General features: G+C 37.7%; 1 protein-coding gene across 1 annotated transcript in view; it reads right to left on the reverse strand.

Moving 5' to 3' along the window:
- Nucleotides 1-27574, reverse strand: part of pde1ca (phosphodiesterase 1C, calmodulin-dependent a) — a 102450-nt gene that overhangs the window by 68609 nt on the left and 6267 nt on the right. Inside the window, exons 4-10 of the mRNA XM_042399416.1 lie at nt 17715-17828; nt 16683-16865; nt 15429-15495; nt 13303-13419; nt 10323-10463; nt 4288-4388; nt 3452-3580 (exon numbers count right to left, since the gene is read on the reverse strand). Of these exons, the coding sequence (XP_042255350.1) occupies nt 3452-3580; nt 4288-4388; nt 10323-10463; nt 13303-13419; nt 15429-15495; nt 16683-16865; nt 17715-17828 (852 nt within the window). The remainder of the gene's footprint in view (nt 1-3451; nt 3581-4287; nt 4389-10322; nt 10464-13302; nt 13420-15428; nt 15496-16682; nt 16866-17714; nt 17829-27574) is intronic.

Consider the following 27574-nt stretch of genomic DNA (forward strand, 5'->3'; position numbering starts at 1 on the left):
AGGCTCTGGCACAATCAACAAAAAAGGAGAAAAACAATATGGCAAACCCAATTCTATCACATTCAAAGATAGTTTGGCAAGAAGTACATAAATATGTAAGATCTCTCATAATTATCAAAAATATGCATCTATATGGCACAACCCCAAAATAAAAATAGGAAAACAAGCAATTTATTGGGCTTAGTGGTTAAGGAAAGGAATCAGTACACTAAATAACCTATTTGAAGAGGGCAATTGTCTTTCGTATAATAGAATGAGCAAAAAATACAATCTGGAGGGACACACTCACCTTTGGAAATATTTACAGGTTAGACACTGTATTAAAGGGAAAGTTCATCTCCATCAAGAGAGAAAAACCCAATATAGCACTACTTACAACTACTTACTGTTTTTGTTATTGTTGTTTCCTTTTTTTATTGATATGTTCTAGAAAATTGAATAAAAAAACTTTAAATGATAAAAGCATGGATAATGGCAGTTACAGACGAGTCCAAGGCACATTGCAAGTTTTGATATCAAGTTCTGATATCAAGGACATTTACAAAGACTTGAAAGATCATGGCGCAACTGATAAACACAAGTCTCATTGCTTGCCTAGTGTCACGACTTTTGCTGTGCCACTGCCGAGCCATGAACTGAGGATAGCAACATATGTTGCTTGCCACACTTAAATAAATGCTGTGAAGGACTTATTGGATATACTGCAAGACGAAACCGGAGCATTTAAAATCCATGTGTAGTAGTTACACAGCTGGGATTACTCTCATCTGTGTGTAACTCTAGATTTTCTGAGTCTAGCAGCAACAGATCTGACTGCAGAAAAAGTTTTCCTCTCCACTCTTCAGGATTTTTTTAAGTTTCCTTACAGTCTAACCACGGTGAAAGTCAGCCTCATACATGTAAATTTTTTGCATACCGCCCAGCACTATTCCCACTTGATGCAATCGAAGCCCAGTGGAGAAATGTGGCATTGGCAGATTTCTCCTATGATCAGCCCAGCGATGCCTTTTGACTGGAGGTGGAGGCCTTTAAAGATGCCGTAGGAAATCAGTGCTTCCAGGACTCAGCACTTGGTGCAATCAGGTTGCTCACATTGCCCATATCTAATGCTCATGTGGAGAGAGCATTTTTACAAGTGATGCTACTCAAAGATGGGATTACCACTCCTTTCTGCTCTCATGGATGTGCACACAGGTCTAACACGGAACAGATGGACATCTGCCATGCTTCACCCTCCCCGACAGGTGTTTGGGAGGTTTGACTCATCCATGTACTAGACAGCTCAGCCAGACTATACATAGTTCTACAAAGTTACGTTCAGATGTTCAGCTGTGTCCTTCAGCAGCATGTTCAAGTAGTAACCGACAGCCTGTTCTGCATTTAAAGGTAAAATCTGACGCACACACCTGTCTGGATTCAAATCTTATAATTATTAATTAATCATTCATAATATCATAATTATTCTGTATGTAAATAATTATGTGTGTTTGTGCTTGTGCAAAGAGGAGCATAGATGTGAATGGATTATATTGTCAATAATGTTACTGAACTAAATATTGATCCAATATTTTGGATCAATATTTAGCAGTTGTGGGTGTGATTTGGTGGTTTTTGAACAGTTTTTGGGCAGGAAGCCGCCCACTTTGAGCTTCAAAACTGCTCTTCAGAAACCAGTGGGTGACATTATGGTGGCTATGTCCATATTTTTTACAGTCTGTGCCTCAGACTGAACAGCCAGAGCACTGTGTAGGTCTGCTGCAATGTCCAGCCTGAAATCTACCCACAGCCTGTCCATACCATTCCCATCTACTGCCCATGCTTCAGGTAAAATCTCATAACTCCTGAGTACAAACTGATATTGCACGCGCATTTTATTTTGGTAGCGTACACCAGCAGGTGAAGCAAATCTGCTTTCATCAAAAATTGTGACAGTGTATTGTTCTAATAATGTGGTTTATTTATGTGTTTTAGAGGGAACAGCAGAGAGTCATATGAATCATCATCGAGGGAACATCAGTGCTGATTGGTCCTGAAAATGTGGCTGGTGAATGCTGTACTGTAATCCTCCTCATCCTGACTAACACCTTTAGTCCAAGTATAATCTTCAAACTTTTCAAACTCCTCAAGGCTTTCAAAGACTCTTTATGAGACTCAAACCACTGAGGCCAAAACCAGCCTATAAGTACATTATCCTAATTCACATAATCAACTCATCAACTCATTTTCCTCTATTTTTCACTTTGGCTTTACTCGGCTTACTTGTTTGTCACTTTAAATTAGGTGGATGCAAAAAGGTTTGTAAAAGCCTTGTGTACATGCATAAATCTAAAAGGAAAGAGTAATCTGGAAGTGAGAGGTTAGATGGAAGTTGGAAGTGAGAGGTATGATGAATTGTTTACACTTCAGATTAGGAGGATGCAAATGCACTTGTAAATTATTCATAAATGATTTAGTCATACATTTACACACCATTTATAACTGATGAGGATGATGAAGGTAGTTGTGGTTGGTATAGAGCTGACACATATGGAGTCCCCAGCCCCTGTTCACCTGCATGAGGAGCTGTACTGCGAGGTCACAATGCACTGGTTCACATTATCCCACTCCAACAGACCCACAAACACCTTCACTTGTGTTTTACGAAGCACCTGGCCAATACTGGAAACAGGAAAACTGGGGATTGAAAATCTCTGTGGTAGTGGGTCTGTGAATTTGCCCCGACTATAAATCATTTGTAAATGCTTATCCACATTAAAACAAATTATTTAAGAATTATTTGACAATGCTTTGTTCATAATGTAATTTCTTATAATTGCTTAGAACAGCTCACAAGTGATTCATAATATATCAACAAATCAATAATTAACCATCTACTAATGATTTGTTCACAAATAGTTAACTAATCATTTATAGATGACTTACGACATATTTACGATGTTAACATAGCATTATTTAATCATTTACAAAGGCATATTAATGTTTTGTTCATGAGTAGTTCATCATTAAATGATATCTTATACGTGACTTAATACTGATGAGCATGATAAAGTGTTACCAAAAAATGTTAATCTAAGTAACTGAAAACACATCAAGTTGTGAATCTGCTGCCATAAAGCCATCTGAACGTCAGAGTATTGATGTCATTTCATTGCTGGGACACTATTTATAAACTTTGTGGGTGGTGGGCAGGGCTACACGTGTAGCCCCTCCCCATGTGAACAACTTGTAGCCCCTCCCTGACTTCCAGATTCCGCATGTTAACATTGTCACTGTGAGCACATTCACATAAGCATTGCAGGACAGCTGAGGGAAAGACATTTGTTTCATTAGTTACATCAGCCTAGTATGACATCCTCACAGAGCTGCCATTATGGCTGTATACTTCTGTCCTATACTAGACCTGGTGCTTTTAGCAAGTAAAAAATCAAATATGGAAACTGTCTCCTCTCACCTCCAGTCATCTTTGGAAAGATTAGATAGGATGTTCATTTCATCATCCTCCTGTAGAAGGCGATAGGCAGCGCTGACATGGTGGTTCTCCAGAACAGCTCGGTCATTGTACAACATGGCTGTGTCTGACCTGCAAGTGCCACACAGCTACAATAATCATGAGGCTGAAATTTCCTCCAGACATGTTTTAAGACATACTAACACTCAAAATAATAATTTGTGTCTACTACTAACTGCTGGACACTGGACTTTCTTTACTTAAGTCCATTCTCAGTGTATGTGCACTAGAGGCTTCAAGTTGCCACATAACACTTGTGTAAGTCACAGATTAGACCATGAAAGGCTTCCAAATGAATTGTGACATCACATAAATGTGATGTCCTGCTGCCATAATACGAGCCATAAAGGGTGATTTACAGTAAGGTGAGTAAAGAAACTTTCCCCATTTAGCAGGTGAACATATCTTATAGTGTCAAAGTCTGCACATACAGTACATCCAAGTGAACAAACAAGAAGCAAAACATTTTTGAGTGGAGGGAGACTTTAAAAGCTTTTTTGTTGAAAACAGATTTAATAGAAAAAAATAATAATGCCTTCATGATCAGTGATGCAATAAAATTATGAAAAATATCAAACATCCTCCAGTTTCATAATTTTTGTAAATGGGATTTATTACAAAGATGATTACAAAGATGATTTGCAGCTCTTTAATATTTACCCTCCATATGTCTCTTTGTTTTCTAATCATGGAGGCTTATTCCAAGCTGTCCTCAGTGCCCTCAACAACTGCAGTCATTTCAGTGATACTTGGTCTGCTTTTATGCTGGTGGAAATTACCTAGTCTGAATATGGAAGTTATTGGTGGTCCCTGTATGTTCATAGTCATGGATGGCAGCTGCAAAAATGATGGCAAAGATCTCCAACTCAGTTAGCCAGTGCTGAAAGAGAGAGAGAATTAGACATTTTGGAGAAAAAAACACAAAAGCATGATCACGCCATGGATGAAGTCTATGCTGAAATCTCATTTATGTTGCCAACAATGCCTTAACTCTTACCCCTACTTCAACTCTTCTCTGTTCTTGTTTTCTGTCACAAACCCACAGTGTGAAAATCAAGGGTGTAGACTTGGGTATGGACAGTAGGGACATGTCCCTACCAATGTCAAGGTGTTGCTGAATTGTCCCTACCAATGTTTTTACTGATCTTAAACAATCTTGCCAACTCCGCAAATGAAATGTATGCAGAGTTGCCAAGTTTGTGTGTTTTCCACTTTTAAAAACAAAACAAGACAGGATATGGGGATATCCGACCTGATGATCTGGCAACTCTTAACAACTCTCACTTTACACACTGTTGACTAGCTGTAGCCCAGCAGTAGTAGTAGAGTCTGTGATGAATGAACAGTAGTGAATCTGAAGCAGTTATATGTATTTATATCGGTTTTCATAAAGCAGCACATTACCCTACAAGTTTTCATACATTTATTTTCTTTTAACATTTATTGTGACAATCTATCATATATCCATTTTAAATATTAATTTTAGTCTCAGATTTATATAAAAAATATCATGTTTCAGGCAAGTCAGCAAATACATATTCAATAAAATAAACACTTTGCAGAGTCAGGCTCTTTATGTGTGTGTGTGTGTGTGTGTGTGTGTGTGTGTGTGTGTGTGTGTGTGTGTGCTCTGTGTGCATATGAACAAGAAAAGAGAGATAGAGACCATACACAATGGTTTTCAGCTGGATGTGAAGCGGCAGGGATGAGAGTCAGCACCTCCAAATCTGAGGCCATTGTGCACTGCTGGAAAAAGGTGGACTGCTCCCTCTGGTTTGGGGGTGAGTTGCTGCCTCGAGTGAAGGAGTTCGAGTATCTCAGGGTCTTATTCACAAGTGAGGGTAAGATGGAGCATGAGGTTGACAGGCAGATTGGTGCAGCATCAGCAGTAATGCAGGCGTTGTACAGGACCGTTGTGGTGAAGAAAGAGCTGAGCCAGAGGGCAAAGCTCTCAATTTACCAGCCGGTCTATGTTCCAACCCTACGGTCACAAGCTTTGGGTAGCGACTGAAAAAATTTGATTAAATGAGTTTCCTCCAGAGGGTGTCTAGGCTCAGCCTTAGGAATATGGTGAGGAGCTTGGACATCCGGGGGAGGCTCAAAGTAGAGCCACTGTTCCTTTGCATCAAAAGGAACCAGCTGAGGCAGTTTTTTAACCTGATTAGGATCCTCCTAAACACCAAATGGTAGGAGACCCCGGGGCAGACCCAGAACATGCTGGAGGGATTACATATCTCTTCTGGCCTGGGGCACCTTGGAAACTGAAGGGTGTTGCCTGGGAGAAGGATGTCTGGGTTTCCTTACTCAGTCTGATGCCACTGCGACCTAGTCCCAGATAAGCATGCGTGGTTTTAAAGAGGTAGCCTGGGTGACCAGTGCCACCCCTACAATCTGATTGACCACCCCAGATGTCACCTCACTGGCTTCCACCTTGCGTGTTTGGCCAGCACATTTGTTTCTACCGAGACGCTGTGCCTGTATGATTGACGGAGGCATGAGAGGGCCCCTGAGGGCTGTCTCAAAATGTGGGAATCCCCCTCAACTGTAACTGTAACAACCAGTATTAAGAAACTCCCCTTAATGGGGGGGCTTCTCATCAGTGTCTGTGAGCAGTGTCACATCCAGGGACCTGCTGGTAACATTACACATTCTCCATCGGGGAGTGAAAAGAGAAAGAGAAAGAGAAAGAAAGAGGAGGGAGAAAGAAAGCAGGACAATGGTAAATGGATAATGACGAATGATGATAAATGAAAAGGTACATGATGTCATGTAAGATGTAGCCTAGCTAACATTTTAGGAGTTGGCATTTTTAAATTGTATTGTTAAATTCAATAAAGATCTTAAAAGCGCAAGAACTTGACTAATGTTATCGAGCAAGCTAAGAGAATTTAGCTTGCTAGCTATTTATTTTGAGATTATATGAGACTAATTAAAATCTAATGTAAACTAAATAAATAGTTTTAGCTTTGGTAAGGTTTGTGAAACCAGCCTGTGAAACTGATTAAAGTTAAGTAAATCAAATGAGATTCAATAAACAAAGATGATAGGATAATATAAATTAATTAGGCCATAAGGGATATTTAAAGATTAATTTCAGGAATTCATATGAACTCACTTTGAATATACTTTGTGAATATTACTGCTTAGTATCATAGAGTAGCTATTTCTTATCTCTCCATGGGAACATTTCAGTCGCCAAATCACTGTACTACAGCTAACACTACCTAAGCAAACAGACATAGAACAACAACTGTTACCAGTTAAACTCACATGCAGGCGGATGCGTGCGCAAGTATGTGTGTGTGTGTGTGTGTAGGTGTGTGTGTATGTGTGTGGATGACAAGATGGCGGACGTGATCTGGGATGATGACGTCACATGAGAGTCAAGATGTCACGCCACGCTAGGATTAAATGGCAGATGTGACCACAGTTTTTAGTTAGACCTTAAGTCAGCGACTCTGTAATCACCCAAACGTGTGTGTTATAAAATATGTGTCTGGTAGTAAGATGGTGAGGGACAGAGTCCCACATGTCCATGTTATCTACCCACCAGAGGTGTGTAGCATATGTGCATAGGTGCTTGAGCAATGGAGAAAGTGGAGCAAATGCATCCCCATTATTCAATTAGGAGGCACAAAGATATGGTTTTGCTACGCCACTTTTTGTCTTTCTAAAAATAAAGTTATCGTACAGTCACTGCTATCTGGTGATTATGTTTAAGCAGCTTATAACATAATCATTTTACTATTTTCAGCAACTGACAAAAAGAAGTAAACATTTTTAGACCACCCCTTGAGTTGGTTCAGTTGGACCTTTTGCTGATCGACTGGGGCAGACTGACAGCACAGTGAGAGACACACAGACAGACAGAGAGGAGCTTTACCTCACAGTGTTAAAGTGTCTGAATTAACAAACAGCCAAATGTTCAGCAGAGGAAAGTGACTTATTTAGACTTCTACAGACTACTTTGTTTTAGTCAAAGTTTTAGTCAAACTTTGGATGGAATCACTTTTAAATATGAGGACGCATCACTCCGTGCAATGATCTCTCCTTTCATCCGGCCACTCCATGCTGTGCTCAGATTTAATATTGTTTAATCAGGTTTAAATATAAAAAATCATATTGTGATGTGTTGTATGACTATTTAATTTATATAAATTGTTTGCCTTGTTTGACCTTGAAGATTGCCCAGTGGTCTGCAACCTACTAACATTTTAGGCTACTTAATGTTTTTTATGAATATAATGCCAAATATGAAATAGCCATTCTTCTAATAATTTCCTGTCTTGATCCACCCAATTATAAACTTGTCTTGATGCAAGACCAAGTTTGCTCCCCATTTCAAAACATAACCAGGTGCCCATGGTTGTGTGTGTGTGTGTGTGTGTGTGTGTGTGTGTGTGTGTGTTTGTGCATGTGTGCAGGGTTAGTAGCAAGAAAGAGAGAAAGAAAGAAACACCAGCTCACGGCAGAGCCCTGCGACTGTGGGGAGGAGAGCAGCTGTTGCTTTGTCACACAGACAACGCACGTACGGACAGCAGTCTGTAACGCTCGATCCAGCAGCGTCTGGTTTCTCAATGTGCAGTGAACAAACACAGAGGAGTCAACTCAGTCAGAGGGCAGCGGGGCGTAGGAGTTATTGACGTCTCGGTGAAGAAATCCTTTTCTTCCGTCTGCAGGTGACGGGAGAGCAATGGGTTGCACAACAGTCTCTTTCGGATGTTTGTGCTCAGTTGAACATGGGGAGAAGTGTCAGCTCGTCCAGTTAGGGGAGGATCTTCGAATTCGGTGAGGGGAAAGTACACATGCATGGAGTTACCTCCTTTGGTAGACTGGCTCACAAAGAAAGTGATGTTTCCTGCAGCACGGTTACATGGAAAGGCAATGGGTGTTATGTGCAGCCGGTACTTAGGGCTGCGGTGGCGTCACTGTGGCTTCACCTGATGTTGGAGTGTCTCCAATGAGAGATAAGAGTTTGGGGTTCTCCTGGATTTCCCACCAAGATGTGAACTGCCAGGGCAGGCTGGGAGATGGAGTCTGTGAGAGCAGCATTATGGGGCTGCTCGTTTGTGTCAGAGGTTAAAGGACAAAGGCAGCCTTGAGGCTTCAGAGTTTACAAGTGGGCCTGTCTTTGTCTGACCACATGGTTGAGGCCCAACATTTAAATGGCTTGTTATAGATCCATGACCACAAATACTTGCACAGTTTTAGTTATAGGTCAGAGCATTGTTTATTATAATAAAGGAACCTGAGGATGGCAATACCGTGTTGCTTTGTCCAAAAATCACATTCACACTAACTCTGTAACAATGCATTTTACTTATCCAGTCATCCAACATTAAACTTGGCCAGAATCTGTTCTTTATTCTTCATCCAAAAACATCCAGGCTAATTGTCTTATTCTATTAGTATATGCTATAATGTATACTATATTGTATCATTAAGATTAGTCATTTTGAGTTAATTTACAGGAAGACATAAATTTGACTACTTAATAGCCTTAACTTATGTAAATGAGCTCAGAAAATGGTCCTATTCATTTGTCATTGTTGATGTTAGCCTACTTGACTATAAAGGTTCTGCAAAATAGGAGACTGGCCATCAATTCTTGCTATTTATGCTTATATGTGTATGCATTCTGTTTTAGCCTTTTATTGGCAGAATATTAATGCATATGCACCAAAAATGATGACATCACTATGACATCATTAGTGTTATTTTCTCAAACTTGACAGAGCTCCTCATTATAGAGACATTATAAAACTGTTTTCACAGGCTGAGGACACGTACCATGAAAAGTAAACAAATGACCTTCATGAATAAAGCTTAAACATTAACCCATTAAACACCATGCCACCTCCCAAAATTAACTTTCAAGTATAAGGAGTAACTGAGAATGGAATTGGTGGAAGAATCAGTGCATCCACTGCAATATGTGAAAAATCATCCTTGACTTTGTACTGAGGGAAGGTTTCACCGACCACTGTTGATTGATGTAAGTAATGCACAGCTGGTACTGCGATTCCACACTGAGACACGTCATCCTCAGCCACAGCCAAGATGTCAAGGTGTTGAGGGTGCTGAAGCAACCTCACCTACAGGTGGCTGAGGTGTACTGTGTCATGGGTACTGTTTTTGCTTGTTGCATTACACCCCACCTCTCCCTGTCCCTGTCACCTGCAAAATATTCTGTTTTAAATCTAGTGAGCAGTGTGAGATTCTTATGATATTTAATATGGTATCTGGTGGTAATTTGTCTATAGGACTATTGATCTGTTATAGCAGGAAGGTTTGAACATGATTCATAAAGCTTCTCTAAACAAAATACAGTTCAAATGCAACATTTAAAAAATGTGCTTATATCATGGGTGAGACTCTGTGTTGTCAGTGTAGTTGTCTTGATGACTAAAGTATTTCTTAATTTTGCTGTTTTCATACTGTCATGTTGTTCCACTGACATAGGGTACTGTCAACATATTATTTACTTTGTTGCAAGGCCATTATAAAAGGTTTTGCACATGCATGAAAAAATGTGTAACTGTAATGCTGTGGTTTTATTGGCTAAATTACAAATGCATTGCAAGCATCAGCTAAAATCATGATGCAACAGATGAACCAGCCCCTCACAAAAAATTTAAAAAACCTCCTAAATGATTATACAACTTGTAGGATTCATTAAGAATATCATCATACTTTCAGTTCTGAAAAATGGCATTATATCAGATACAACTCTGTGCTGTCCTTAACCATAGACACACTATCAAAAACAGTTCTCCAGTTTGCACTTTGCATTGGTATTAGACACAAGTCTTACCACCATGCCAGTCTTGAAGAGCAGATAGTGAATGGTCTGTGTGACATCAGCAGCATGCATCAGGTTGTGGTAGGGGTTCTTGTGTTTGCTGTAGCCCACCTCCAATGACTCCACAAATGATATAAGAGCAGAAACAGGGACCTGCCAAAGATGCAACACAACAAAGAAGCATGATGACAAATACTTAACGAAAGTTAAATTGGTTACATCACCATAAAGGATAACTCCATATTATTATAAATTGATTAGTATTTTTGTAAAAAAAAAAAAAAAAAAAAAAAAGACAGAAAGAAAGGAAGAAAGAAAGAAAGAAAGAAAGAAAGAAAGAAAGAAAGAAAGAAAGAAAGAAAGAAAGAAAGAAAATAAAGAAAATTCTGACCTTTTCTGAACCTATGAAGTGCGACCTAGAATTTTGTCTTTAGTCTCCACAGTAGTTCCACAAAATGAATGACTGTGTAGTTTGACCTCATGTTCTCTAAATTCATAGTGCAAAAGACCTCTTCAATCGCTTCTCTTCTTTGACTCCACTGAAGAGGAGCTTAATTACCATACTCAAGCTTAATTTTTCACAATTAAAACTGTTACCTGTTGGAAATTGCCCCCCTCTGCATGAATGGGAGGATTAATTCAATTAAGAAACTTTTTCTTTCTAAGATTCTATATATTTGTCAAAATATTCTTATTTATCTTCCTGTTCCTTGTTTTAAGCTTTACATTCCATAAGTTTACCATTATTTTATATGGGGATATAAAACTCACAGAATATCAAAGGTACATTTCCGAAAGGTGGTTTAATATGTCGGAATACCCCCTATCTATACTAACTGAGCACTTAATTAGGAAAACATGTGCAATCTAATGCAATCCCAATACAACAGCTCTGCCATAAATTCTACTTTTATGAGGATCATACATTTTCAGTTTTCGTTGACATTGTTGGAAAGGTGATAATTCTACTTAATGTTTATTATTGAGGCTGTAGTGGGTGGTGGTGGTGTACTGGTATGTATTACTATAAATTGAAAAGTGTTCCTAATACTTTGCCCACCCCATTAACATACACGTGGGGGGCAAAATCTTATGGAACACTTTTCAATATAATGCAAAGACCAAACTAAGTAAATCTATCACAAAAACAAGTCATAGTTTCAGTGTGAGAAACTATTTACAAGTTCTCAACCAAATTAGAAACACTCTCAGATTAGCAGTTGTTTCAGTTCATACTCCAATTAGCAATAATCACATATTTTTGCCTTTCTACTGTGATAGCATATTTTGCATGGAAGGTTAGGGGACAATTCAAGATTTATATTGTATCTAGATGGAACATTTTACATAATCCAACCATTTTAAGGAAACATATATTCTACCACAACAACTTTTTTTCCCCCAATATTTATAGATTGAAATTATGGTCCCAATTTTAAAACTCTTTCTGTTTAACATCCTCTCTTTGATATTTTAAAAATGTCACCAATTCCATTTCATATCAAAATTGGTACATATTTTAATGAATATTGAATATTCAGCTATTAATCGTTTAATAAAAGTCTCAGGTGAAGAACTAGTGGTTGATATTTCATTATTTGCAGTTTTGTCAAAATGTTGCAGATCAAATAAGGAAATTAGCCCTTTCTGTTTTATCCCATGCTTCATAGTTACTGGTCAAAGATTTTTGACTGGTATTCTAAAATATACAAACATACTATCAGACCTGATCCAGTGCTTGCTTCACTCAGCTGCTCTGAACCTACATTAGGTTTATCAGTGACTGAATAAAGCTGCCTAAAGTTTGGAATAGTGGCAGCAAGAAGACAAATGCTCATGAACTTTTGAACTTTTCAGATGATTATCTGAAATAGCTACAGCCAGTACCACTGACACTGTTCCGTGGCATAATAAAGTATGTATGTATGTATGTGTGTATGTATGTATGTATGTATGTATCTATCTATCTATCTATCTATCTATCTATCTATCTATCAAGCTATCTATCTATGTATTAGGGATGTGCAGAGATTCCAGTATTTGTATTTATGTCTGTATTTGTTGAGGCAGCAAAATTACTTGTATTTGTATTTGTATTCAAATAAAGCGGAAAGAGGCTTTTATAATCCTGTTCTTGTTTTTATTACGCTTTTTATTTTAGAAAATTAAAGTGTTACAATAAGAGTTCATGAAAAAACTGTCTTATGAAGGAGGTCCCGACACCGGGTCTCAAACTGGAGTCTCCCAGATCATAGATGACTGTGCTGACTACTGAGCTAAAACTTTACTCATTGCCTCACTGCAGACAGACCTCTACCTATTAATACACCCATAACACAGAGACAGCACACTGTGTAACGTCTAGGGAAGAACTTCAAAGGCCATTGTTGCTTTGCACTTTTCATTTATTGCGTATTTTTTACAACCTAACTTTGTGGAAAGGAGAAGGATGGGAACAATAGGTTATGGAGAATCCCTTGAGAGCACTTTTCATGTATCAGTAGCTCTGAGGAACACCCCCAACTCCGATAGTAATGTCCAAATAAGAAATGTGCATCATGTAGCAAGTGGATGTGACTCCCCTCATCGAGACCTGCTGATAGACATAACAGCAGAGCAGAGGACAGAGACTGAGACAGTGATGTAACCGACCTGTGCGCTCAGATTTGCCCCATTTTTTCCTCCCTGAAAACAAATAATTTTTAAAATATTTGTATGAAACAAATATTCGTTAAAATACACTATTTGTGCTTTGCCGAATAACGTGTTTGTACTCGGGCACACCCCTACTATCTATCTATCTCTCTGTCTCTCTGTCTGTCTGTCTGTCTGTCCACCTATCTATCTATACAGGATTGTATAGTAAATAATGTCCAACATATCTGACTTGATCCGATAAATTAAACACACATATGATGACATACCATCACATATCTGAAGTGACTAATAAAGGCAATGGAAGTGGCAGTGGGATTTGTCTCTGTTGGCATACCTTGAAACGATTGATCAAGTCATATCTGGTAAGCAGCTCATAGAAGACAAATTTCAGTGCATGGTCTCCACTGGCATCATTCAGTGTAAACACATCAAAGGACCACATGTCCACGTGCTACAACAGATACATACAAACAACTTTTATTAGCACATGAATATTAACATACCTGTTCATCTGTTCATTGCTGTGGTTATTCTTTAAAATATCATATATAAAAGAACAATGCAAACAGTTAGATTGTTCCCAGTTCTTCTTTAATTCTACATGAACATGACAAGGTTTCTGTTGAAATCTTGTCATGTCCAGGTAGAATTAACTGGAAACAAGTTTGAAACAGGGTTTTATAATTACAACAGACATAACTGATTGCTAGTTGATAGAAACAGTTGATGTCTCGGTAGCACTTGACACTCTACAGTAATAGTATTATTATTAATATTAATAGTATTATATTTATTAATAGTAATAATGAACAAGGTAATATTTTGATAATAAAGAGGTACAATAATTAATTAACAAGTAATAGCTTTGCATTAACAATAGGTATAATCAGGTAATATTAGACTTAAGTTTTTGTAACAGGGCAATAAGGGGCCGAAAACAAAGGGGTAACTATGCAAAAAAAAAAAAAACACATCTAAATAATACTAATAACTACATGTTACCACTTAATTTCATCGTGATATTTAATTAAACCAAGAGGTATAGTGATTACCTGGAAACACACACATCAGTCACACATCAGTGCTGCAAAATGCATACCCATCTATTTATGCCAGATATAAAATGGTGTATTTTCTGTTCATAAAAAGCTTTGCTTTGAAGATTGATGAGTAAAATATGTACATAGGCAGCATATAATTCTTGAACTTTTCATCAACAGTACCACATGTTGTGTTTAGTTAAAAGTTACCGCCAAGAACTGTCATTTAATTTGTAAGGTATTATGCTGATAGTAGCCCATAATATTTTGAAAATATAATCCATATTACCTAATTATCATAAGATTATTACCCCATTAATGTCAAAATATTACCATTTTAAATAAAAATATAATATAACCTTAATATTAGTAGGTTACCCTATTGTTACCAAAATTTTACTCTGCCATTACTAAATTGTTCTACCTCATTGTTATCTTTAGATTTGTTTCTGACAATTAGCCTGTTGTTTTTGGCCCCTTGTTACCCTATTACAAAAATTTAAGTCTAATATGACCTAGTTATACCCATTGTTAATACCAAGCTGTTACTTGTTAATTACCATTATATTACATTATTATTACCTCTTTATTATCAAAATATTACCCCACTATCACCTTGTTATTATTACCAAGCTGGAATGTAAAGTGCAAACAACATTTCTGCACTGATTTGATTGACCTCTATTAAACTGTAAATGTTTAATGATGCTCAGGTTTCTCCTGCTGTGGCAGGCCATTGTGGTTCCTTTAACCAAGTTACACCATGTCTTATTGACATTCCCTTTCCCCCTCCCTCTCAAACCCCTCTCTTCTCAATCACCCCAGCACTCTTTCATAGCACATTCTACTATCTGCCCTCCAACTGTTCTCATAGCTAACCCCACTGCATACAGCAGTGCACCTTAAACTCTGCTATTTCCTATACTGTTCTCGCGTCTTTCATCCTCCCTCAGGTAGTAATAATTTCAAGTAATTTATATTTGATATTATATCTCACTCTGCCCATACTGCCTTCCATCTGTGACACCCAGAGTGGCTCCTAACCACCAGGAACCTCTCACTGGTGGAATTCTCCTTTTCTCTCTCATTGAAACCAGATGTCATGTGAGCACCTCCCCACCCTGCACCATGCAGGGTGGGGAGGTGCTTTGTTCTTTCAGACCAGTTCATGCACCCCTCACTTGTTCCTCATAGGAAAAAGGTGAAAATAGAGGAAGGAAGAGCAAGCTACGATGCTCCAAATTAACTAGGACACATAAGTGGCTTGGTCTGGTTAGTAAAATGGTAGGAGAAGTTATTGTGATTTAGGTTCCCTGGGGTCAGGGTTACGATATATTCTGGTGTTTTAATGATATTCCTATACAAATCTTTTACATGCTTTTCATTTCACACACACAAACAGACACACACACATTAATACCTTGAGCGCAGTGATGACATGTGGGGGATAACTGAGGCCAGCCATGTTGGAGGTTCGTCTATACATCCTGCCACAGAGATAAAACACACACATACACACATACCAAGACACAATGTCAAAACAAGCCAACACACATTAAATACTACACTGACTAGTATGGTATGAAAGGAGTGATCCATATTTTCAGCCAATTAGGACTTCTCTTGGTTCTTCTTTTTATCAATTCTATCAAAAAGGTTAAAAGGGTCTATAACTGGGATAATTACTAGAGGACAGAAAGAGACACCTAGGCACTAGAAACATGCAATGTTGTGAAATAGAAAAAAATGTTTATTCTGAACTCATGATGTACTTTAGATTAATTTGATGTCCAGCGGGTGATGTATTGAAGTTGATAGTTTCATTCAGTGTCACTTCAATGACTGTAGAAGGTGGGACAGATCAGAGTTTGTGTATGAGTTAACTCTCTCAACAAGATCCTTGAAGTAAGTTCACGCCAGTATTTCCTCTCATCCATTTCACTATTAATGGTAGGTCATACAGTTGGCAGTAAGTCTTGCTATCACCATAACTTAAAGGGAAACTTCTGTATTTTCAACCTGGAACCTATTTTCCCATCTTTTTGTGTCTAAGTGACTAATGGGAACAACAATTTTTTGAAATTGGTCTAGCATTGAGTGAGAATGCTTCAGCTGGCACTTGGTACAAACTTGGTACATACTATATTTAGATTACTCCTAAAAAAACTTGTGAGTTTGTTTTTGAGTATCACTTACCATTTGTCTGTAATTTGTTGCCAAACTTTTGAAGGCGTGGCCAGATGCACTTAACAGGCCCTAACTCTTCAGAACTAAATTGGATTGCAACCACATTTTGGAATGTCACAAGTGTGTATCATTTCATACAGTTCTACTTCTTGTAGTAGAACTACTTCTACAGTTCTACAGAAAACGCAAATATTATAGTTGAAAATATTAAACTAATTTTTCATATCTCATTAGGATAAACAGTATTTTGATAGTGATTGAGTAGATAAATATAAAAAGCATATTAACTTATATAACTAATAATAATAATTCATCATTAAATCACTAGTAAGAGCTTAAAAACACTCTCTATATTACCACCAGACCCAGACCATGGCTTCCACACATCAAGTCTATATTTTGAAGTCCCAGGGGACTGACAGATCAAGTAAACTGAACAACACTTGACCCAGCTAAGCCAAACTAAAGTAATTCAAACAAACCAAACCTCTCCACAAAGATGCCAGCCTGCACTGCATGGACGATGCTGCGGAAGCGTGGTTTATCTTCATTACGACGCAGCATCAGGCCCCTCTGCCGGGTGAAGGTGGAAGCCAGCCAATCACGAACCTCTGACGGCACCGAGTCTGACTGGATGTCACTCAGCTCATCCTCTGGGTCCACCAGCCGCCTGCAGGGAGAGACATATGTACAAAAAGCAAAGACTCATAGAATGTACATTTTCTGCAGGCTGCTGTGCCTTGAATGAACATTCAAATGATCATCTGATGCGTTGTTGTACTGTTTATGTATCACACTTTCTCTCCACAGCAGTTTGATGTTCAATATCCTGTAACTACCCCTGAGGCCCTAGTTTAATCATAAAAAAACTATTAATATACTATAGGTGGACATGGTTGCAATCTGTTGTTTCCAATTCAAAAATACAAATTGATCCTTTAACTATTTCTCTTGGTGTTCTGTCTGTGTATGTTCTGCCACAGTAGCACATCATGAGGAAAATAACTACAGGTGTTCTGGTCAGTCTGAAGTCTTCCATCGACTGCAGGACTAATGGAAACATATGTAGTCAAGAACTTAAAGGGGACCTATTATGCTTTTCCTAATGTTCTGTCATATTAATAATGTTAAAATGTTGAACGTTCATGTGGCCAACGTTTCAAATAATGAGGGAAAATGTATGAACAAGAAATTGTGTAATGTGAGCAAAAAGCACAACAGTTTTTTCTACTTTTAAATTGAGCTGACATCAGCTCATGGTGGATTTCTTTTTTTTCACTGATTGACAAAATCTAATTACTATAGTTTGTTATAGAGCTGGAAATGAGCATAATCAGTCCCCTCTAAAAGTTTTGTGAAACCAGTGAACTGTAAAGTCTATTAATAGTGAAAGTAATCTTGTAAAACAAAAGAAGTTTTGGTCTCATAAAGCATTTTACATAAGCCTTGAAAAATCAAAATCAGATAAACAAAGTAAATAAAACCAATTCAGAACTTAGCTGAGCTGAAAGCTCCTTGCCTGGTTTCCTCAATGTACAGGGATTCAAGGACTGTGGCAGCATACTCCAGGTTTTTCTTTAGGTCAACCACAGATGCCTCCCCCCTCTCCAGCTGCTTTACCAGACATCGCAACCTGCAACACACAATCACCACAACAGCATAAGCATGACCACTTCATTCACACAAGGCCACAGGCTTGAATTGTGATGTGGAATCAGAAATCCAGGTAAGAAGGAAATGCACAAATTATAACAGAGCATGCAGCTTGTTTTTTGTTTTTTTAAATGATAGTAACAGACCTGGACATAATAGGGGACTGTAGTGATAGTGTGACAGAAGTACATTCTTTGTGAGCTACCATAAAAGGGGCTGTAGCTGTAAACTTTAAATTAAATCATTTTACTCCTCTTCCCACAACTTGACAGTGTCTAGTAACGCACTGCTTATGGTGCAGTCACACCAAAGTTTGCAAGGCAAAATTTACCTGCAAGTTGCAGCCAAAGCACAGGGGACAGGTAATAGCATAGGTAGGATTGTAAATATGAACTGCGGAAGCTAGCATAGCTAGCCAACACATTCTCACTCCCAACTCATCACATACAGACGCTTGGTCAGGACCCCTTGGCATCACTTTTTAACAAATTGGGAACCCCATCAGCATCATTTTTCAACATGCAGGGCTGTCCATTTACTCTAATATTAACCCTCCCTGGCGCTATATGATGCTGTGAGCATCAGTTCGGTGGGTCGGCCGGACGACCCACCACCTGGAAGTATTTTCCTCACTGTCAATGTTCATGTTAAGCTTTTCTTTTAATGATATATTTAATATTTCTCAACACAAAAACACTAAGGTGTCCTTGATAACTCAATAATGTGATAAGTTAATGTTAAGGCCATCAGTTTTAATTATTTCTCCTTCGAATCTGATAAAGTATTTTTGTCAGGTTTTGATAATAACAATGATAACTTTCTTTGTATAGCACCTTTTATACAAAAAAATGCAGCTCAAAGTGCTATACAGCAAAAGAAATTCCATGCACCAAGTGCTTCACATCAAGAAAGACATAAAAGGCATAAAATAAACATAAAAACATATAAATGTACATAAGAGGGAAATTAAAATGTTTTGATATAAGATAAAATAAAGAGAACCTAGAATACATAACAAAATAAAATAAAGATGAAATAAAATAAAATAAAAAACAAAGCTAAAATAGAATACATAGAATGTAAAAAATCAAGTAAAATTCAGTAGTGCAGTAGTGCATAAGTACAAAGCAGACTGAGTCAAAAGCTAGCTAAAGGCTACGGCGAAGAAATAAGTTTTTAGCAATCTAGTTAGATCCTAGCCCATTAAGGGCTCTGTATGTAAGGAGGACCCTAAAGTCAATTGCAAATGTCACAGGAAGCCAGTGTAGGGCAGCTAAAACTGTGCTCTCTTCTCTTGGTTCTGGTTAATAGCCGAGCTGCAGAGTTTTGAATGAGCTGAAGTCTCTCAGTGTTTTTTTTCAGGAGGCCAGTAAAAAGTGCATTACAGTAATCGATTCGGCTTGAAATGAAGTCATGAATCAGTTGTTCGGCATGTTTTTGATTTATAAATGGTCATACTTAAGCTATGTTTCTAAGGTGGAAAAATGAATGTTTTTGTTACCTTGTTAATTTGGACCTGGAGTTTAGATCTGAATCTAAAATAGGATTCGTAACCTACAATTTAATCTAGGGAGTTAATTTTACCATATTTCTCTTTTTGTTTTGGGGCCGACTAGATAGACTTCAGTTTTGTCCTCATTTAACTTTAAGAAAGGATCGCTCATCCATTTATATATAGCCAGAAGGCAGGTAGTAATGGAGTTTATAGCTGCAGCATCATTTAGTTCAGCAGAGATGTACAGTTGTGCCTAACTATGGAAATATACATTGTGCTCTCTGATCATGTCATAAGAGTGGCAGCATGTAAAGTGAGAATAATAATAGACCAAGTCAGCTCCCTTGTGGGACCCCAAAGCAGTTGTCATGTTCCTCAGACACATGATCCCCAAGACTAACATAAAACTTTCTCCCTTTGATGTATGTTTTGAACCAGTTTAACACTCAGTCAGAAATACCAACCCACTTTCCCAGATGATTGATTAGGATATCATGGTTAATCGTATCAAATGCTGCACTTAGGTCTAAGAGCATAAGAACTGAGACCTTATTTTCATTAGAGTTTAGTCTGAGGTTTCTGATTATTTTAGTAAGAGCAGTTTCAGTGCTATGGCTATGTTGATAACAGTAGGCTAGGGAAGAGCATTGTGTTGTGGGTGAGCTTGGCGCATTCAACTACTGTTTTGAGTTGTCTGCCATTGGTGCACTTCATTCCATTTCAAATCCAAATGCCACTCTCTCTGTTAAGAAAGGGCGTTTTATAGCCTGTGATTGTAAAATGTGAAGATGCTCATTTAATTTTATAATTTTAAGAATATGTGGCTGAGGATATTTAATATTAAATCATCTTTCTTAAAACACAGTCTTCCTTTATATTTAGCCATGTTATCCAATAAAGCTGTGTGTGTGTGCACGCATGCGTGTGTGCGCGTGTGTTTGTGCATCAAACCTTGTACCATGGCCATATAAACTAAATCAAGACGGTTTATCAAACTGGACTTTATATTTCACATATATTTCATCAAACTGGACATTAGATTTTGCATTGCATTCAACCTCCACCGTTACATAATTTAATTATTTATGCAAATGTAACATTTAATTTTTGCTTGTCACCTTCATACACTTCATTTCTTTGTCCATAGCACAATCCATATTTCCTTTTCTACAGTCTATATTTAATTTCAATTCATCTCCCATTTCAAAAGTATTACTATTCTATTACCTTACTTTTATCTATTTTATTCTTCTGTGTTGTGTTTTTTGGGGAGCAAACACCAAGACACATTCTTTGTATGTTTGCATTGGCTAATAAAACAGATTCTGATTGTGATTGAATGGGCTGTGTCATGTTGACATAAAATTTCAAAACCACAGATCATAAAGACACAAAAAATCTCCAGGGTTGTGTAAATAGTAGCCTAAGCGTGTGAACAACATAAGCTTCATTTTATATACTGGGCTTTCAAAGTGCTCTAGGACTGGGATGGCTGTGTCCATGAAATGAGAAAATTATTTTCATATTATTTGTCGTAGAGCTACACTAAACACATGTCATAACTCCTCTGTGACTCCTGCCTGTGACAGCAGCCTGTTGTGTGTGAGTATGCTTTTGTAATTTTCAGCCTTTGGTTTGAGTGAGATGTGTTTGGTGTGTTTTCGTTTGGTCTGTCTGTTTGCTCATTCCCTTCCCCCTTTGCCCCCTCTCACTGTACATCTGCCTGTTATCTGCAATCAGCACACCTGTCTGCCATCAAGCCTCTCCTCCTCATTACAACAACCATGCACCAACAGCGAGTCACAGCTGGATCTTTGTGCCATACACGGTTTGTCTATGTACCACACTTCCAGCTCTTAGTAGTGTTTGAAAACATAAATTATACAACAGGTACTTCCGACCAAGCAATCTGATTGGTCAACTAGACATTTCGAACATGCTCAAATCAGCATTACAGTACACCTAGTCATGCTCAGATGAAAAATGCCTCATCAGAAATAATACTACTCCGCAATTCATTAGAACTATAGACCGTCACGATGTCACGCTAGCAACAACAGTCACTTCTGGTTAGACAACTTGTAGTTGATTTGAAATGTGTAGATATGTGAACTTGGCAGACTTTTGTTGACATTTTCAGCCATAACTGTAACGTTTGAATATATATAGTTAAACACGGCGGTCCAACCTATCTGATGTTTCTGCTGTGCTTATTTTAAGTACTGTGTTGCTTTGCTAGAGTCGTTGTTTTGTTTTGTTTTGTGGGGATCAGCAGTAAAACCCAGAGCGGACTTTTGAGTTGTCTTTCTTTTATGTTTGTGAAACTGGATTGAACTGAACTTGTTTGGGGTTGTGGGGAAAACAAAACAGATATTTTACCGAATGGATTGAACTCTGAGACTGTGGGATGAGTTACACACGCTCACACTCGCACACACTGAAAAACCTGAACCTTTCTCCACTCTTTATCATTACCCGGCACCCCCATACACAAAAAGACTTATTCCCTTCAGTTGAGAGTATATCTTAGCTTCCAATCTGGCATCCTCCATCAGCTCCAAATGTCTGTGAAGTTTGCGGACATAGTAGCTACATCTGTCCATGGAAAAATTATTTTGTTCAGCGGATATCTTGGTTGCAACAAGACTGAGTTAGCAAAGCAGTTTTCTGTTGGGGCGGCTGTGGCTCAGGAGGTAGAGCGGGTTGTCCACTAATCAGAAGATTGGCGGTTTGATTCCCAGCTCCTCAAGTCCACATGCCGATGTGTCCTTGGGCAAGACACTTAACCCCATTTTTACCATTTTATGTGTGGTATTTATTGAGTTTGGGAAATCCCACGAGCTCTAGAAAGCATTAGTTCAAGTTGGCTGGCTGATTCCATAGGGACTAGAAATCTACTTGCTGGAGTAGTAAACTAGGTTTCATTGCATAGGAGTCTACAGGTGTAAGTGATTGTTTTCCAGGTATTAGTCATACCCATCATGCACTAGCAAAAAGTTTTTTATTTTCAGAGCGAAGTGCCTCACAATATAAAGATTTATGAAGATACATTTTGTACATATCTTTTTTGTTGTCAGTAACTGTTGTATAATCGCAATATTATACTTGAGAGTGTGCTTTACCGTCATTGTTGGCATGACAGTGATATGGTCAGGAATGTGGTGCTTGCGCCGAGTTCTATAAGTAGTGATGTGTACAGAACTCGGCTTTACAGCAGTAGTAATATTAGTAATATTGCTTGTTTTTAATTATTTATTCGCCTGAAAATGGAACCTACAGAAAAGTGTGCACTGCTTTCTTAACCCTAATCCTACCGACTGGTGGGGATGGGAATTGATAAGATTTTATTGACACCAATGCCATTATTGATTCTGCTTATCAGTCCAATTCTTTATCGATTCCCTTATCGATTTCTGATCAATTTTTTGTGTGGAAAAAAAGTAGGCCTACACAGGTTTTCAGTGTCAACGCAACTATTTTATTATCTCCACTGTTAAATATATGAAACATAACTTGAAGATAAGATAAATGGTCGGCAGCCAAAGGTTAACTGCATAAATTAATGAATTAATTAATATGAAAGCATCTGTATGAGTATGACTAACTGTATGAGAATAACAAAATGAGGGGGAGGCGGAGTGCTGAGCTGTGTTGTTATTTTGACAAAGAAGATGTTGGTTATGTGAGCCCAAGCTTAAGACCTCCTATTATAAGAATCCTTAGGTGTAGTCATTTAAATGAATTTACAGTTACCACAGATAGTCCGGTAAGAACTGAAGAAGAAGAAGAAGATATCCTCAACTGGTGTTTTATTCACTAGCACATACCTATAATGCAAGCCACTCTGTATAAGATTGTGAATTGACGTGGTTTCTGCAACATAATAAAGTAGGAATAGCATTCATTAATCATCATACCCACTGTGCAATTTACCACAACTACCACTATTCCATGTACATGAAATTACTATATAACTACACTGAACAGAAAATATAAATTCAACTGATATATCGACAACAGCAACATATCAGGCAAACAGAGCTTACTCAGTTATGAAAGCAAAGTTACTGCTGTAGCTGAAGTGATCCACACATACATTAAATGAAATAAATAAGAATTATATACAGAAAACATTAACTTACCAAAGTCATAGATTTAAAAAGGCAGGAAATAACAAAAGTAATATTCTTAAACCTCTCAACTAAATTATTTGTTAAGACTTACAGTCTGGACGCACAGAATCTCTCAGTCCGCAATAGTCTCTAAACAAAGGAATCCAGGATGGAATCACCAGAAAGGAGATAAATCTTACAAACGAGGCAACTCACTTTTATGTGGTTGAACTGTCAGCAACACACTGACTGCTACAGAGCACAAAGCTAGAAACTACATACAACCGGTATTGGTGTCCTTCCCTGATTGGCTCAGGCTTTAATTGGTATTTAACACTACATGGTAGCGCAGGAAAGAACCCACTGAGACAGGCTATTTTATTTGTCCACAAGGAGGCGCTGAGGGAATATTTAAAGGCCCTACTGCTGACCTTTTGAACAGTTATTAATGTCATGTCTCTGCACTTCCTTTGCAGTTAAGCTCCGCTTTTTTGATCCGTCAACATCACATGCCTGGGCATCGATAAGAGGAATTCTCAGCTGGGAGGCATACGATTCTGATGGATCGGACAATTTGGAACCGGTTCTCAACTGGAACCGCTTGTCGATTCCCATCCCTACTGATTGGGGTACCCACAGAGCCCAGAGGTATACTTTTGGTCATATCTCACAAGTGCTTTATTCTATCATTCCCATTTTTAATGACTTTGTCAATCAGTTGGTTCATAATGACTTTATATCATAACTTCATAATCTTTTAATTAGTGCTTCTTAAAAATACCAATATACCAGGATCCTGGGGGACCCCAGTCAAAAGCACCCAATTCTGCCTATGCAGTTTTAATAGATTGAACTATTTATTGAGTTATGTTTGCCATGGATCCTACCTTTAAGTATCACACACTATCAGGGGGGTAGGGACACTCTGTCAGTCATTTTGACGGAGACAGACGCAGATGCAGCAGACACAGATTTTCCCTTTGCGCTCTGTCGACAACCCTAAATTTTGGTTTTTGTTTTTATGCAAATTATCTGTAACTTTCCTAAAATAATAATCATGTTTTTTTTTAGATGACTTAATTACATAACTAATAATGTTTTGAGAAGAAATACATTTTTAAATAAATTTTGCTATGTTGTTTCTTACTTTAGTTTATTCTTGGGGTCCCCAGGGTTCCCAGTCAGTAGTCCTTGTATGTTAAATATGTTGGTAGGATGAGGGTTAATACTGATAAATGCTGATCAAATGTCAACTATAGAGTACTCGTCTGGACATTGTAGTATATTTTTACTGAGCATGAATGTGCATCTTACTATACTGTACTGTCTTCTGATGATCTGGACTATGGCTGTGATACTTTTACACACAGAATCAACTCTGTGAGGGAAAGATTCTATGTGAGGATACAGATAAAATCTTAAAAAAAAAACAATTGATTGTGGTTTAAAAATTGTGGAAACCAGTGAAATCTAGAGATGATGCACTAACAAAGGCAATTAAAACTTGAAGAGATACTTACGTGCTGATTTAAAGAGGTTTAAGGAAGAAAGTTATCCAAGAGCTGAGAGAAGCTAAATCTTGTTTTTATCTCAATATATTGAGTAAGGCAAAAGGCAACAATAAATTGATCTGGAAAAAACATTGATAATCTCAAAAGGAAGGAGCTGAAATCTTAGGAGATTTTAAAATCAAAGTACAGGGAAAGCCTTGAAGCCAGTACAGACTGATAATTGAAGATCTTCTTGCATCTTGCTTGTTTTTTTCTTGAGTCTGTATATGAGCTAGGGGAAAAAAATATGAAAAGGAAACTGGATATTGTTCATATAGATGCTACAGGCCAGGTCCTCAAGCTGGTAGAAACTAATGAGTTACAAATACACAAAATCATAAGCTCCTTAAAAGGCTCCAAAAATAGAGATGCTTTCCAATTTGACACCATGTTTCTCACAAAGATATTTTAACTCCCACCATTGCTCATTTAATTAACTTGTCTTTTAAATACATGTCCTTTCCTGATTACTGAAAATGTGCCATTGTCACACCTATTTTTAAATCTAGAGACCGTCTTAAGTCAGTAACTACAGACTGTATACTGCCAGTACTCTCATAGGTTGCATAGAGAGTTGTCATTGAACAACTGACAACACTTCTTATTACAAGCAATTTTGGTCTACATTGTATGCAATTTGGCTTTAGAGGAAATCATTCCACTGAAATTGCTACCTTGCACTTAATAGAGAAAATTAAATAAGACTTGATAAAGGAGGGGTAGATGGTGCTGTATTTATAGATTTGCGTAAAGCATTCAACACGGTTCATCATGACGTATTAATATTGAAACTCCTAAATTTAACTTCTCATCTAGAGCACTGGCATGGATGTCTTCATATTTTTCTAAAATGATACAATATGTTAAAGTTTGTGACGCACTGTCCAGTAACAAAGTGCACAATGGGTTTCCCACAAGGGTCAGTGTTAGGTCCCCTATTACTTAGCCTATACATTAATGATCTCCCTCAAGTGTCATGATATAGAACTGCAAATGTATGCAGATGACACTGTTGTGTACACACATGCAAAAGCATCTGAGTTAGCTGCTGCTAAGCTAACAGTTGCTTTGGAAAACATCACACTTTGTCTTCATCAATCATGTCTGAGTCTAAATGTAAACAAGATAAAAGGTATGTTTTGTTTAGTTGAAAGGATTGACATAGTCACTGATTTTAAATATCTTGGTGTGACACTGGATTCAAATTTGAACTTTAAAAAACTTAAAAAAAAACAGTTAAAACCGTAAAGTACAACTTTGCAAATGATAGACATATTAGAAACGGTCCTTGTTTGGACACAGCCAAGATATTTATGCATGCTATGATTCTTTCCCATTTGTCTTACTGCGTTACATGCTGGGGAAGGCTGGAGAAATAGTCTCTTGAGTCCTTATATAGTCCTTATACTCTAAAAACTCTGGACAAGAAGCCAGTGCATTTCCATCACTTTAGGGTACTGGAGAAATACAATTTACTGAGCTTTTAGAATTCTAGATTATTTTCAAATGTGTGCCTTGTTTATAACATTTTAAATGGTTTGGCCCTTCCTCCACTATGTGACTTTGTGTACACTTGCCCAGTAAGGTCTATTAGATCTTCCGAAATATCCTTTATACAAGATTGTACCAGACCATTTCGTCACAGTGCATTCAAGCAGTCAGCATTCTCTGTAAAAGCCACAACTCAGTGGAATGCCCTACCTGATGATATGAAGAGCTGCAGTTCCATCAGTACATTAAAAATCAAATTAAAAAGTCTGCTAAAAGCTACTCAGCTCTGTAACCACTGACTCTACATTTTATCTCATGGTCTTCTCATGAACGCAAATAATCTTGCTTTTAATTTGACAAGCTTATATTATTAATTTCTAGTTGACACTGAGGGTAAATGTAATGTGCTATTGTGTGTAGCTTTGTATTTTGTGTTTTTTGCTTTGTACTGTTTGTTATTGTTCTATGTTTTAATTGTGACCTGCTGAAGGGACTGCAGATGACAATTAGCTATAAGCTAACTCTGGTACAGTACATCAAACGGTAATATTTATGTTTAACACTATACATGGTCCCAATAACTAAATAAGACAACTGAGTGCTCACTAGAACGGAGTATGTCTTCTCATGCTGTTACTATAGTTACTATCACTGGCTGGTCAGGCAGGTCAGGTCATAAAAAATTACATTCTGATTGATAGCGGACAGGTCACGGGTGGTGAAATAATACATAATTTGTGAGGAAAATATTAATAATATTCTTTAACATGTGAACATAGCACAGAGCAGAGCTGCAGTCCACTGCTGCTCAGCTTCATTTTTCATCAGGCACGAATTATTGACTCGCAACTAAGCAACGGAGAATGGCAACGGAGAATACCAAGAAATATGCAGACACTAATAACAATTATTTCTACAATTATACAAGAGAGATTGGTGGAGAAATTGGTGCATTGAGCATACTACAATTTTCCAGACTACATGAGTTATCAGGAGCAGAAACAGGGCTGCAGTAGGCAGCAGATATGCATAAATATAAAACATTACAATTACTGAAAGTAGCATCTCTAATCTCTTT

This window comes from Thunnus maccoyii, chromosome 21, assembly GCF_910596095.1.
Source record: "Thunnus maccoyii chromosome 21, fThuMac1.1, whole genome shotgun sequence".
NCBI lineage: Eukaryota > Metazoa > Chordata > Actinopteri > Scombriformes > Scombridae > Thunnus > Thunnus maccoyii.